Here is a 15000-nt window from a genome sequence, read left to right as displayed (position 1 = left end):
CAGTGTACAACCACATTGATTTGAATACATTCACACTTGCAAAATCTAGCATACAGGTGATAGATTCTCTCCTATTTTCTCTGTTTTATTGGAATACACACACATACCGTTCATACATTGTGGAGGCTGCTGAGGGGAGGACAGCTCATAATAATGGCTATGTTTGTGTGTGTTTGTGTGTGTGTGTGAGTGTGTGTCTGCAGGTTGATAGACAGGTGTTCCCCAGTCAGCACTCTCCACACACCTCTCCTCCGTGTGAATCCCTCGCTACTCTACCATACCTCCCTCCTCTCCCTCCCTCCATCTCACCCTGTCACACTGGGCCTCTCACACCATCGTCTCTCTCACATTCTCTCTCTCTCTTTCCCTCCATCTCTCTCCTTTCTCCCTCTTTCTCTGTCTCTCTCTCTCTCATCCCTCTCTCTCTAGGGTATCTCTCTCTGTAGGATTATGTAGCAGGTTGTCTCTCTCTTGTCACACAGAGCATTAACACTGCTTTTCAATCTCTCTGTCTCTCTATCTCTGACGATAGGCACTGTCCCTATTTAACCTCCATCTTCCTCCTCTTCCATCTCTCTCCTTTATTCGTTCCTCCTCTACCTCGCTCCTTTCCTTTTCTCTTCCTCCTCATTGTCTTCCTCGCTCCTTCCCCAACGTGGCTCCTCCCCCTTTCACGTGTCATCCTTTCTGTAGCTTCTGTCAATTTCCTATTTTCTCTGTTCTTCACTTTCACTCTCACTCGCTCATTCTATTCCTTAATCTCATCTCCATCACCTCCATTCTCCTCTTCTATCTCTCTCACCCCTCCATCCCTGCCCTGATTTCATTCAGTGCGGTCCCTACTGGACACAGTGGTTGCTCCCTCTAGTGGTGGGTGGGTGTACATGCAGCCAGGTACTGCAGTTGCCATAGTAGGACACAGGCTAGTGGTTGAGGTATCCTTACTGTCTGTCTTTATAGAATATAAAAGAGTTATGTGAATATACAATGGTTTAGACTATTGAGACATTTTGGAGAGACGTGTGTATAAGGAAGGAATGGGATGGCGAGAGAGGGAGAGTGAGAAAGAGAGAGAGATAAGTTGAGAACCAGCCAACTTCAACACCAGCCAACTCCATCTATCCCTCTACCCATTCATCCCTCTATCTATCCCTCTACCCATTCATCCCTCTATCTATCCCTCTACCCATTAATCCCTCTATCTATCCCTCTACCCATTCATCCCTCTATCTATCCCTCTACCCATTCATCCCTCTATATATCCCTCTACCCATTCATCCCTCTATCTATCCCTCTACCCATTCATCCCTCTATCTATCCCTCTACCCATTCATCCCTCTATCTATCCCTCTACCCATTCATCCCTCTATCTATCCCTCTACCCATTCATCCCTCTATCTATCCCTCTACCCATTCATCCCTCTATCTATCCCTCTACCCATTCATCCCTCTATCTATCCCTCTACCCATTCATCCCTCTATCTATCCCTCTACCCATTCATCCCTCTATCTATCCCTCTACCCATTCACCCCTCCATCTATCCCTCTACCCATTCATCCCTCTATCTATCCCTCTACCCATTCATCCCTCTATCTATCCCTCTACCCATTCATCCCTCTATCTATCCCTCTACCCATTCATCCCTCTATCTATCCCTCTACCCATTCATCCCTCTATCTATCCCTCTACCCATTCATCCCTCTATCTATCCCTCTACCCATTCATCCCTCTATCTATCCCTCTACCCATTCATCCCTCTATCTATCCCTCTACCCATTCATCCCTCTATCTATCCCTCTACCCATTCATCCCTCTATCTATCCCTCTACCCATTCATCCCTCTATCTATCCCTCTACCCATTCATCCCTCTATCTATCCCTCTACCCATTCATCCCTCTATCTGTCCCTCTACCCATTCATCCCTCTATCTATCCCTCTACCCATTCATCCCTCTATCTATCCCTCTACCCATTCATCCCTCTATCTATCCCTCTACCCATTCATCCCTCTATCTATCCCTCTACCCATTCATCCCTCTATCTATCCCTCTACCCATTCATCCCTCTATCTATCCCTCTACCCATTCATCCCTCTATCTATCCCTCTACCCATTCATCCCTCTATCTATCCCTCTACCTATTCATCCCTCTATCTATCCCTCTACCCATTCATCCCTCTATCTATCCCTCTACCCATTCATCCCTCTATCTATCCCTCTACCCATTCATCCCTCTATATATCCCTCTACCCATTCATCCCTCTATCTATCCCTCTACCCATTCATCCCTCTATCTATCCCTCTACCCATTCATCCCTCTATCTATCCCTCTACCCATTCATCCCTCTATCTATCCCTCTACCCATTCACCCCTCCATCTATCCCTCTACCCATTCATCCCTCTATCTATCCCTCTACCCATTCATCCCTCTATCTATCCCTCTACCCATTCATCCCTCTATCTATCCCTCTACCCATTCAACCCTCTATCTATCCCTCTACCCATTCATCCCTCTATCTATCCCTCTACCCATTCATCCCTCTATCTATCCCTCTACCCATTCATCCCTCTATCTATCCCTCTATCCATCCATCCCTCTATCTATCCCTCTACCCATTCATCCCTCTATCTATCCCTCTACCCATTCATCCCTCTATCTATCCCTCTATCACTTAATCCGTCTCTCAATCCCATTATTGGTCCTTTTCTTGGGGTGAGGAGTTTAGTTTTAGCCTACCTCAGTTGCTCTAGCCAGCAGGCCTGATAAAACCCTATTGAGTGAATGACTGGTCTGGCACGAACACGGACAGACGGACGGACGGACGCGTACAAACACACACACGTACACAGTTAAAACCCAGTTGAGAGAATGACTGTTCTGGCCAGATATATTATACCTGTTAATGAATGGGGCTCTTAATGAAATTAGTCCAGAGCAGAAAGGGAGGAGGTGGACAGGGAGGTGCCAAAACCTGACCTCATGTTTTTTAAAGAGCGTTTAGGAGGAACTGTCTCGGACGGACCCGCTTTCTGTCTGATATAATAGAACTCTCTTTGCTGAGTGAATTATAGAAGCCGCATATTCCAAACCCCCACCTCTCTGGGGTTTTTTCCCTCTCTCTCTCTTTCTCTTACCTCCCTCTCTCTCTCTCTCTCTCTCTCTCTCTCTCTCTCTCTCTCTCTCTCTCTCTCTCTCTCTCGCTCTCGCTCTCGCTCTCTCTCTCTCTTTCTCTTACCTCCCTCTCTATCTCTCTCTCCCTCTATCCCTCTCTCTCTTTCTCTTACCTCCCACTCTATCTCTCTCTCCCTCCCTCCCTCTCTCTCAATCTCTTACCTCCCTCTCTATCTCTCCCTACGTCTATCCTCTCTCGCTCTCTGTGATTCTCCGTCACACACGTTACCCATGTCTCGTTAGTCTGTTCCAGGGAGCCCCTCTATCTCTCTCTCTCTCTGCCACCCCCACAGAATCTCCCTCTCCTTTCGTCGTCGTCCTCCTCCTCCTCATCCCCTACCTCTTCTCCTCCGCGGACAGCCCTGCCTGACGCCCCCGCAGAAAGAAATTAATAAAGAAAGAAAGAGAGGAGGAGAGGATGGAATTTTCCAACCTGCACTACCCAGTGTCAACTCCTCCTGGTCTGATGTACAGAGAGGCTGACTGTCAGAGAGATGGAACCAGGGATAGGAGTCAGAGAGGGAGAGAGAGGGAGAGAGTGAGATGGGAGGAGGGAGAGAGGGGAGGCAGGGAGATGAGAGAGACAAGGGGGGAGAATGATAGGGCAGGGGTAGAGAAAGAGGTAGATAGAGGGGGGATAAGAGAGGCAGAGGGGTCATGAAATAGTTAGGGTGATGGGGAGGGGGAAATATAGGGTAATGAGGTAGAGGGATAGGGAGATGATGTGGAGAGAGAGAGAGCGAGAGAGCGAGAGAGAGAGAGAGAGAGAGAGAGAGAGAGAGAGAGAGAGAGAGAGAGAGAGAGAGAGAGAGAGAGAGAGAGGGGTGATGGATAGAGAGAGAGCGAGAGAGAGAGAGAGAGAGACAGAGAGAGAGAGAGGTACAAAGAGAGAATGAAATAGTGAATCATTGATAATGAGATGACTAGTTGATGACTTGACACCGACCCAGGCAGCTACTGAAAGAGAGGTCATATAGACCAGTCACAGTGGCCATGCTGGTGTGACACTACACACAGTGACATGATGCAAACATGACTCATGTGGATCACATGTTACTATGGAGATGTGTGAGGTCAGGTCCATGCTATCTGGAATCCTTGGGACGTCCCTACCCCATTTGAAGTTGGTAAAGGGTAAGGTTAGGGTTAGGTAAGGGTTGTGGATAATAATAATAATAATATGCCATTTAGCAGATGCTTTTATCCAAAGCGACTTCCAGTCATGCGTGCATACATTTGTACGTCTGGTTAGTGTAGGGGTTAAGGTTAAGGTCAGAGGTTTAGGGTGGGGACATCCCAAGGATTCTGGATAGAACTGACCAATCATGTCATGCGTGTGTTCCTGTGCTTTTTATTACTGTTTAAACGTGCAAATGCTGTTTGTTTTCTGCTGAAATCGAACGCTTGTTAATTACACCCACTGTTTCTACAGTTTCTACCCCTTTTCTAATTCTCTCTCTCTCTCTTCATTTTCTTCTTCCCTCTCTCCTCAGTATCTTGTCGACGGTTGGCTCCGAATTTGACCTGCGAACACTGAGAGCAGTCAGGGTTCTGCGACCACTTAAGTTGGTGTCAGGGATTCCCAGTAAGTATGGGGACCCCCATGGAAATCACTCACTCTATCTTCCACTCCCTCTCTCTCTCTTTTCTCTGCCCTCTCTCTCTCTCTCTCTCTCTCCATCATCTCCTCTCTCCCTCTTTCTTCCTCTCCCTCTCCCCCTCTTTCTTTCTATATTCCTGTCTGACCATCTCCCCCTGCACTGTATCCTCCAGGCCTGCAGGTGGTACTCAAGTCCATCATGAAGGCTATGATCCCCCTGCTGCAGATCGGACTGCTTCTCTTTGTGGCCATTCTGATGTTCGCCATCATCGGCCTTGAGTTCTACATGGGAAAGTTCCACACCACCTGTTTCGACATCGCCACTGGTAAGATCCATGGGCCTTGTCTTTAATCAACTACCAGCGACCTAGCACCTACCCCTAGACCCCCAAGCCTTGTCTTTAATCAACTACCAGCGACCAAGCACCTACTCCTAGACCCCCAAGCCTTGTCTTTAATCAACTACCAGCGACCAAGCACCTACCCCTAGACCCCCAAGCCTTGTCTTTAATCAACTACCAGCGACCTAGCACCTACTCCTAGACCCCCAAGCCTTGTCTTTAATCAACTACCAGCGACCAAGCACCTACTCCTAGACCCCCAAGCCTTGTCTTTAATCAACTACCAGCGACCAGGCACCTATTCCTAGACCCCCAAGCCTTGTCTTTAATCAACTACCAGCGACCAAGCACCTACCCCTAGACCCCCAAGCTTTGTCTTTAATCAACTACCAGCGACCAAGCACTTACTCCTAGACCCACAAGCCTTGTCTTTAATCAACTACCAGCGACCAAGCACCTACCCCTAGACCCCCAAGCCGTGTCTTTAATCAACTACCAGCGACCAAGCACCTACTCCTAGACCCCCAAGCCTTGTCTTTAATCAACTACCAGCGACCAGGCACCTACCCCTAGACCCCCAAGCTTTGTCTTTAATCAACTACCAGCGACCAAGCACTTACTCCTAGACCCACAAGCCTTGTCTTTAATCAACTACCAGCGACCAAGCACCTACCCCTAGACCCCCAAGCCATGTCTTTAATCAACTACCAGCGACCAAGCACCTACCCCTAGATCCCCAAGCTTTGTCTTTAATCAACTACCAGCGACCTAGCACCTACTCCTAGACCCCCAAGCCCTGTCTTAAATAAACTCCTAATGACCTAGCACCTACCCTTAGATCCAAATAAAGTCATTGCACCGAACCCTAGACCCACAGGCCCAGTCCCAACTCAACCCCTACCCCTAGACATTTACCTACCCCTAGACCCACAGGCCCAGTCCCAACTCAACCACTACCCCTAGACCACAGGCCCAGTCCCTACTCAACCCCCTACCCCTAGACACTTTCCTAGACCCACAGGCCCAGTCCCACCTCAACCCCTACCCCTAGACACTTCAGTAGACCCACAGGCCCAGTCCCAACTCAACCCCTACCCCTAGACACTTCCCTAGACCCACAGGCCCAGTCCCAACTCAACCACTACCCATAGACACTTCCCTAGACCCACAGGCCCAGTCCCACCTCAACCCCTACCCCTAGACACTTCAGTAGACCCACAGGCCCAGTCCCAACTCAACCCCTACCCCTAGACACTCCCTACCCCTTGACCCACAGGCCCAGGCCCAGTCCCAACTCAACCCCTACCCCTAGACACTTCCCTAGACCCACAGACCCAGTCCCAACTCAATCCCTACCCCTAGACACTTCCCTAGACCCACAGGCCCAGGCCCAGTCCCAACTCAACCCCTACCCCTAGACACATCCCTAGACCCAAAGGCCCAGGCCCAGTCCCAACTCAACCCCTACCCCTAGACACTTCCCTAGACCCACAGGCCCAGTCCCAGTCCCAACTCAACCCATACCCATAGACACTTCCCTAGACCCACAGGCCCAGTCCCAACTCAACCCCTACCCCTAGACACTCCCTACCCCTTGACCCACAGGCCCAGGACCAGTCCCAACTTAACCCCTACCCATAGACACTTCCCTAGACCCACAGGCCCAGTCCCAACTCAACCCCTACCCCTAGACACTCCCTACCCCTTGACCCACAGGCCCAGGACCAGTCCCAACTTAACCCCTACCCATAGACACTTCCCTAGACCCACAGGCCCAGTCCCAACTCAACCCCTACCCCTAGACACTCCCTACCCCTTGACCCACAGGCCCAGTCCCAACTCAACCCCTACCCCTAGACACTACAAGGAAGACATTCAGACACAGCCCATCTCCTGTCCTTTAGTCATATCCCTTCAATTATTTTACTGAACCACCTCTTCCCTATTTTCTTATGCTGACTTCAACTCTAATCAGTCTCATCTCTCTCCCTCTCTTTTTCTCCCTATTCTCTCACCTCCCTTCTTCTCTCTCCCCCCTCACCCCTCCCCTCTCTCCCCTCTCTCCCCTCTCTCCCCTCCCTCCCCCCCTCTCCCCTCCCTCCCCCTCTGTACCCTCCCTCCCCCTCTCTCCCCTCTCTCCCCTCTCTCCCCTCCCTCCCCCTCTCTCTCCTCGCTCCCCTTCTTCTCTCTCCCCCTCCCCCTCTCTCCCTCTCTCCCTCCCTCCCCCTCTCTCCCCTCCCTCTCCTCTATAGATGAGATTTATGATGAGTTGCCATGCGGTACAGAGTTACCGTCCAGATTGTGTCCTAATGGGACCACGTGTAAAGGCTATTGGCTGGGGCCCAACTATGGGATCACCCAATTCGACAACATTCTCTTTGCTGTCCTCACTGTATTCCAATGTATCACCATGGAGGGATGGACCGACATGTTATACTATGTGAGTATATAGGGGTGTGTGTGGGGTGGAGCTGTGTGTGTGTGGGTAGTTGTTGTGTGTGTGTGTGTTTGAGGGGAGGTTGAAGTTTGTGTGTGTGTGTGTGTGTTTGTGTCCTCACTGTATTCCAATGTATCACCATGGAATGATGGGCCGACATGTTATGCTACAGTATGTGCTGTAAGTGGTTTAATTGTAAATACTATTCCTTGTAAAAATATACAGTACAGGGAACGCTATGGTCTGCTAATGTAATACATTAGCTTACCGATTTCCACACAATGTATAATTCATTGGCAACACATCTAGACACAATGAATAATTTACAGTCCACATCCTATTCTATTCCATTCTTTCCAAATTTTGGGGAAAACACACGCTAGTGTTATGCAAGAAGTATAGAAATGTGAAGGACTGGTATTTGTGGAATGGAACCACTTTTAGATGCGCATTTAATACATTTTTCAGCTCTGTTTGTTTGATCTCATGTCTGTCTGTCTGTCTGACTAACCTCCAGTATGTCTGTCTGTCTGTCTGTCTGTCTGTCTGTCTGTCTGTCTGTCTGTCTGTCTGTCTGTCTGACTAACCTCCTGTATGTCTGTCTGTCTGTCTGACTAACCTCCTACCTGCCTGTCTGTCTGTCTGTCTGTCTGTCTGTCTGTCTGTCTGTCTGTCTGTCTGTCTGTCTGTCTGTCTGTCTGTCTGTCTGTCTGTCTGACTAACCTCCTGTCTGTCTGACTAACCTCCTGTCTGTCTGTTTGTCTGTCTGACTAACCTCCTGTCTGTCTGTTTGACTAATCTCCTGTCTGTCTGTATGTCTGTCTGACTAACCTCCTGTCTGTCTGTCTGTCTGTCTGTCTGTCTGTCTGTCTGTCTGTCTGTCTGTCTGTCTGTCTGTCTGTCTGTCTGACTGACTGACTAACCTCCTGTCTGTCAGTCTGTCTGTCTGTCTGACTAACCTCCTGTCTGTGTCTGTCTGTCTGTCTTTCTGTTTGACTAACCTCCGTCTGTCTGTCTGTCTGTCTGTCTGTCTGTCTGTCTGTCTGTCTGACTAGCCTCCTGCCTGTCTGTCTGTCTGACTAACCTCCTGTCTGTCTGTCGGTCTGTCTGTCTGACTAACCTCCTGTATGTCTGTCTGACTAACCTCCTGTCTATCTGTCTGTCTGTTTGACTAACCTCCTGTCTGTCTGTCTGACTAACCTCCTGTCTATCTGTCTGTCTGTTTGACTAACCTCCTGTCTGTCTGTCTGTCTGTCTGTCTGTCGGTCTGTCTGACTAACCTCCTGTATGTCTGTCTGTCTGACTAACCTCCTGTCTGTCTGTCTGTCTGACTAACCTCCTGTCTGTCTGTCTGTCTGACTAACCTCCTGTCTCTGTCTGTCTGTCTGACTGACTGACTAACCTTTTGTCTGTCTGTCTGTCATTCTGACTAACCTCCTGTCTCTGTCTGTCTGTCTGTCTGACTAAACTCCTGTTTGTCTGTCTGTCTGTCTGCCTGTCTGTCTGTCTGTCTCTCTGTCAGACTTTCCAGAGTAATGATGTATGTCTGTCTGTCTCTCCATATTAATTATGTCTGTCTCTCCAGAGTAATGATGTCTGTCTGTCTCTCCAGAGTAATGATGTCTGTCTGTCTGTGTCTCCAGAGTAATGATGTCTATCTGTCTGTCTCTCCAGATTAATGATGTCTGTCTGTCTGTCTCTCCAGAGTAATGATGTATATCTGTCTGTCTCTCCAGAGTAATGATGTATGTCTGTCTGTCTCTCCAGAGTAATGATGTCTGTCTGTCTGTGTCTCCAGAGTAATGATGTCTATCTGTCTGTCTCTCCAGAGTAATGATGTATATCTGTCTGTCTCTCCAGAGTAATGATGTCTATCTGTCTGTCTCTCCAGAGTAATGATGTCAATCTGTCTGTCTCTCCAGAGTAATGATGTATATCTGTCTGTCTCTCCAGAGTAATGATGTATATCTGTCTGTCTCTCCAGAGTAATGATGTCTATCTGTCTGTCTCTCCAGAGTAATGATGTCTATCTGTCTGTCTCTCCAGAGTAATGATGTCTATCTGTCTGTCTCTCCAGAGTAATGATGTCTATCTGTCTGTCTCCAGAGTAATGCTGTCTATCTGTCTGTCTCCAGAGTAATGATGTATATCTGTCTGTCTCTCCAGAGTAATGATGTCTATCTGTCTGTCTCCAGAGTAATGATGTATATCTGTCTGTCTCTCCAGAGTAATGCTGTCTATCTGTCTGTCTCCAGAGTAATGATGTCTATCTGTCTGTCTCCAGAGTAATGATGTAGAGGGAAGTGCCTGGAACTGGATGTACTATATCCCCCTCATCATCATCGGGTCCTTCTTCATGTTAAATCTGGTGCTGGGCGTCCTCTCAGGGTACGTACAGTACACACACCTGTGTGTGTGTGTGTGTGTGTGCATGCGTGGGCACGTGCGTGTTTAACTGATCCATTCACAACTTTCCTTCCTCAATACTCCCTTCTCCACCCCTCTCTAAACACAGTCTCTCAGGTCCTAGACTGACAGTTTTCTAAGAGTTATCCTAAAAGTATTTAAGAGTTAGCCCAAGAGTCCATCAGTTTAAGCTGTAAGGCCAAAAATAATTGTTCATCACATATTTGTATTATAGATTTTGTTGATACTTCAAGGGGTCTTACAATTGCAAATCAAAAAGCTAAATGTTCCTTGGTATGACCTTCTTAATTAAAACAATTCCATATAGCTTAGTAAACCCCCCCTCCCCCCCAGACAGGGCTTAGACTGTTATGGTTTAAGAGTTATCCTAAGAGTCTTTACGAGTTATCCCAATAGTCTTTAAGAGTTTTCCTGAGAGTATTTTAGAGTTACCCAGTTATACTACATCTTTAACAGCGTTAAACACTTATCCTAACATATGTCCTGTATAGAAGGGTCTTTAATGCATATAAACACGACCTCACAACTTCTAGATTGAAGTTTTTCTAAGTGATCCTAAGAATATTTTAACACTAATCCTAAATCTGTAACATCAACCCTATTCAGCTGAGCTCAGGGCGATGTTATTAAATTATTAGATTATGATTAAGTTATTATCAGGCGTCTCTCCGAGAGGAGTGTGTGTGTTGGTTAACCTGCTAATCTGACAGGCATTTTCAACGGAGCTCACCCCTCAACCTCAATCCCCTTACACTGACTGGACTCTGCTAATCTGGGTTAGCCCCGAATCCACTGACACACAGTGGAAGGGAAGACACGCATACACTGTAGAGACACACACACACACACATGCATTTATTGCGCCTGCGCGTCAGGGAGTCTTGGAAGAGTTTGGTAATCCATGGATGCCGATTTATGGAACTCTTCAGAAAAGGGGAGAGCTGTTCATGTGACTAGAGATTTAGACAGAGTATTTTACCTGCTCTGTGTGTGTCTGTGTGTGTCTGTGTGTGTGTGTGTGTGTGTGTGTGCGTGTGTGTGAGTGTGTGACCCTAGTGTGTGTACTACCCCTAGAGATAGTGTGTTACCAGTAAGTGATTGTAGTGTGTGTACTACCCCTAGATATAGTGTGTTACCAGTAAGTGATTGTAGTGTGTGTACTACCCCTAGATATAGTGTGTTACCAGTAAGTGATTGTGAGTGTGTGTACTACCCCTACAGAGAGTTTGCCAAAGAGAGAGAGCGAGTAGAGAACCGTGCAGAGTTCCTCAAATTGAGACGCCAGCAGCAAATAGAGAGAGAGCTAAACGGATATCTAGAATGGATCTGTAAAGCAGGTCAGTATACACACACAATCACATATACACACACGCACGCACACACTTCCTTAACACAAATTGTAACACTGTTCTTAAAGATATTGCTTTTTAACTCTACACAAACTGATGACTGACATGATGTGTTGTTGTTGTTGTTGTTGTTGTTGTTGTTAACCATGTGTTATTGTGTTTCTACAGAGGAGGTCCTTCTGAACGAGGATGGTACCATTTTTACCGGTAAAGTTACTTCGGTCTCATCATAAGAGAGAGGGGGGTAGAGAGAGTGAGAGAAAGAGAGAGCAGGGATCAGAGAGAATGAGTGAGAGAGAGAAAATGAGTGAGAGAGCGAGTGAAAGAGAAATTAGTCTAAGAGAGAAAGACAGAAAGTGTATGAGAGAATCATTTTGGTTGAGAGAAAGAAAAATCTGTGAAAGAACCTAGATTTCCGTCCAACTGGCGATAGATTTTCTCAATTCTGCAACAACAACAAAAAATGTGCATTTTCCCTCCAGAGATGTGTTTCCATCAAATTGACTTGTTGTTCGTGATGATGTAGTGCACATAAAATCCCTTTTGCCGTTAAATTCCCATGTACCGTATAACAAATACGTTAAATGGGTTTCCATCACATTTTCAACTCTACTGATGGTTTGCTCACAAAACAATGTGTGTTATATAGCGAGTGTGCCCACTCTGGCATTGGAAAGTGCACGTATAGCCTACATGATGAGATTATTATAATGGACAAAAGAGCGAGATTATTTTTATTTGTCAAACGGCAGCCAAGCATCGATTATCATGTCACCAGAATAAGACCCTGGATATGTATTGGAAAGGAGCATCAAGCTCATCGTCTTGCACTTTCACCTCATAATAATGGCAGGAATGGAGGAAATGGAATGGCATCAAACACCTGGAAACCATGTGTTTGATGTAACCATTCCACCGATTCCGCTCCAGTCATTACAACGAGCAGAGAGAGAGAGAGAGAGAGAGAGAGAGAGAGAGAGAGAGAGAGAGAGAGAGAGAGAGAGAGAGAGAGAGAGAGAGAGAGAGAGAGAGAGAGAGAGAGAGAGAGAGAGAGAGAGAGAGAGAGAGAGAGAGAGAGAGAGAGAGAGAGAGAGAGAGAGAGAGAGAGAGAGAGAGAGAGATTGTAACATTCTATCGTTCTATATCCTCCAGGTACCGTCAAGACCAAGAACAAGAAAGAGCTGCTGAATCCAGAGGAGGGAGAAGACGGTAGAGCGAATGGTTTTTATTACACAATTAATTATAATATCATAATAATATAATTAAGAAGCATTACACTGTAAAACAGGGATCTTCAACCTTTTCTTGCCCAGGCACCCTCCCAGGCAACCGGAGACCCAGGGACCCCCATCATAAGTTAGCAAAAATAAATGTATCATGTCTTTTCTTATCATCAGGTGAATGATAATGGCAAGGAGAACTAATAATAATAATTAATATAAATAGATTTGGTAGATCTTTTCAATATTTTGACCTCCCCACATTATAATTGGAGGAAGTTTAAACTCTAACATAGGCTATTAGCTAGAAAGGTAACTCCAAACACATTTACGCTAAAAGCAGCTGTTTAGCTGGTTAAATAAAGTTAGCCATGTGTTGGCAAAAATGTATGTTCAAGTCAAGAAAGCTTACCATCAGTCAGTGCACTGGTGACCTGTTCATTAGAAAGAAGATATTCTACTCTTTTCCTACTGTAGGTACAGTGGATTCGGAAAGTATTCAGACCCCTTGACTTTTTCCACATTTTGTTACGTTACAGCCTTATTCTAAAATGGATTAAATTGTTTTTTCCCCCTCATCAATCTACACACAATACCCCATAATGACAAAGCAAAAACAGGGTTGTAGAAATGTTTGCACATTTATAAAAAATAAAAACTGAAATAACACATTTGCATAAGTATTCAGACCCTTTACTTTGTTGAAGCACCTTTGGCAGCGATTACAGCCTCGATTCTTCTTGGAGAGTTTCTCCCATTCTTCTCTGCAGATCCTCTAAAGCTCTGTCAGGTTGGATGGATAGCGTCGCTGCACAGCTATTTTCAGGTTTCTCCAGAGATGTTCGATCGGGTTCAAGTCCGGGGTCTGGCTGGGCCACTCAAGGACATTCAGAGACTTGTCCCGAAGCCACTCCTGCGTTGTCTTGGCTTTGTGCTTAGGGGGGTTGTTGTCCTGTTGGAAGGTGAACCTTCGCCCCAGTCTGAGATCCTGAGCGCTCTGGAGCAGGTTTTCATCAAGGGTCTCTCAGTACTTTGCTCCGTTCATCTTTCCCTCGATCCTGACTAGTCTCTCAGTCCCTGCCGCTGAAAAACATCCCCACAGCATGATGCTGCCACCACCATGCTTCACCGTAGGGATGGTGCCATGTTTCCTCCATATGTGACACTTGGCATTCAGACCAAAGAGTTCAATCTTGGTTTCATCAGACCAGAGATGGTTGTCCTTCTGGAAGTTTCTCCCATCTCCACAGAGGAACTCTGGAGCTCTGTCAGAGTGACAATCAGGTTCTTGGTCACCTCCCTGACCAAGGCCCTTCTTCCACGATTGCTCAGTTTGGCCGGGCGGCCAGCTCTAGGAAGTGTCTTGGTGTTTCAAAACATTTTCCATTTAAGAATGATGGAGGCCTTTGTGTTGTTGGGGACCTTCAATGCTGCAGAAATGTTTTGGTACCCTTCCCTAGATCTGTGCCTCGACACAATCCTGTCACTTAGCTCTACGGACAATTCCTTCGACCTCATGTCTTGGTTTTTGCTCTGACATGCACTGCCAACTGTGTGACTTTATATAGGCAGATGTGTGCCTTTCCAAATCATGTCCAATTAATTGAATTTACCACATGTGGACTTCAATCAAGTTGTAGAAACATCTCAAGGATGATCAATGGAAACAGGATGCACCTGAGCTCAATTTCGAGTCTCATAGCAAAGGGTCAGAATACTTATGTAAATAAATAAGGTATTTCTGGGTTTTATATTTAATACATTTGCAATAAATTCTAAAAACCTGTTTTTGCTTTGTCATTATGGGGTATGATCTTTTTTTTTTTTAATCAATTTTAGAATAAGGCTGTAACGTAACAAAATATGTACTTTCCGAATGCACTGTATGTAATTCACAATTTGTTTCTTTTGTTGTTGCTAACGATATTCATAAAAACATTGAAATAATAAAAATGTTAAATCAAGGTGGCCCAACTCAAGATGTTTTAGTAACTAGTTCCACAGGCTTTTTGAGTTTACTCAACATTTTGTAGAAGTGTAAACTTTACATTTTAAGTTGGCCAAAACTTTGTCCTAAATCAACTAGACAAGTTGGCAAAAATGTTGTTCCAACTTAATTAAAAAAGTTGGGCTAAAGTTCATTGAACTTAAAATGATATATTAATGGCAGTGAGGCTGAATTACTTGATACACTACATATTTAAAGTATGGAAAAAAACACAAGAATGATCAAACAACGTAATACACATTAAAAATAAATATAAAGTGGTTCGTAAGTGCTACATATGACAAACAAAACCAAAATTAAAAAGACTTAGCATAGAAATAGCGCAGACAGAACGGATCTACCGCTTATCAAATGCTGCTTTCAATGAAAATGACAGATCTATAACTCTTCATCATCTTCTTCTAGGAGACCCATTTGGCCGTGGTAGTCTACAGGATGGGTCCAA

The 15000-nt window shown here is 45.9% G+C and overlaps 1 protein-coding gene across 1 annotated transcript in view; it reads left to right on the top strand.

The window, feature by feature from the left end:
* The window catches only part of cacna1ab (calcium channel, voltage-dependent, P/Q type, alpha 1A subunit, b), a 149084-nt gene that overhangs the window by 57094 nt on the left and 76990 nt on the right, over nucleotides 1–15000 (top strand). The window contains exons 4-11 of the mRNA XM_045211660.1: nucleotides 4667–4758; nucleotides 4947–5099; nucleotides 7367–7554; nucleotides 9836–9939; nucleotides 11200–11315; nucleotides 11496–11534; nucleotides 12480–12548; nucleotides 14961–15000. The exon at nucleotides 14961–15000 is cut by the window's right edge and continues 155 nt beyond it. Of these exons, the coding sequence (XP_045067595.1) occupies nucleotides 4667–4758; nucleotides 4947–5099; nucleotides 7367–7554; nucleotides 9836–9939; nucleotides 11200–11315; nucleotides 11496–11534; nucleotides 12480–12548; nucleotides 14961–15000 (801 nt within the window). The remainder of the gene's footprint in view (nucleotides 1–4666; nucleotides 4759–4946; nucleotides 5100–7366; nucleotides 7555–9835; nucleotides 9940–11199; nucleotides 11316–11495; nucleotides 11535–12479; nucleotides 12549–14960) is intronic.

Source organism: Coregonus clupeaformis, chromosome 38 (genome assembly GCF_020615455.1).
Source record: "Coregonus clupeaformis isolate EN_2021a chromosome 38, ASM2061545v1, whole genome shotgun sequence".
NCBI lineage: Eukaryota > Metazoa > Chordata > Actinopteri > Salmoniformes > Salmonidae > Coregonus > Coregonus clupeaformis.
This window is presented reverse-complemented; position numbering and strand designations above follow the sequence as displayed.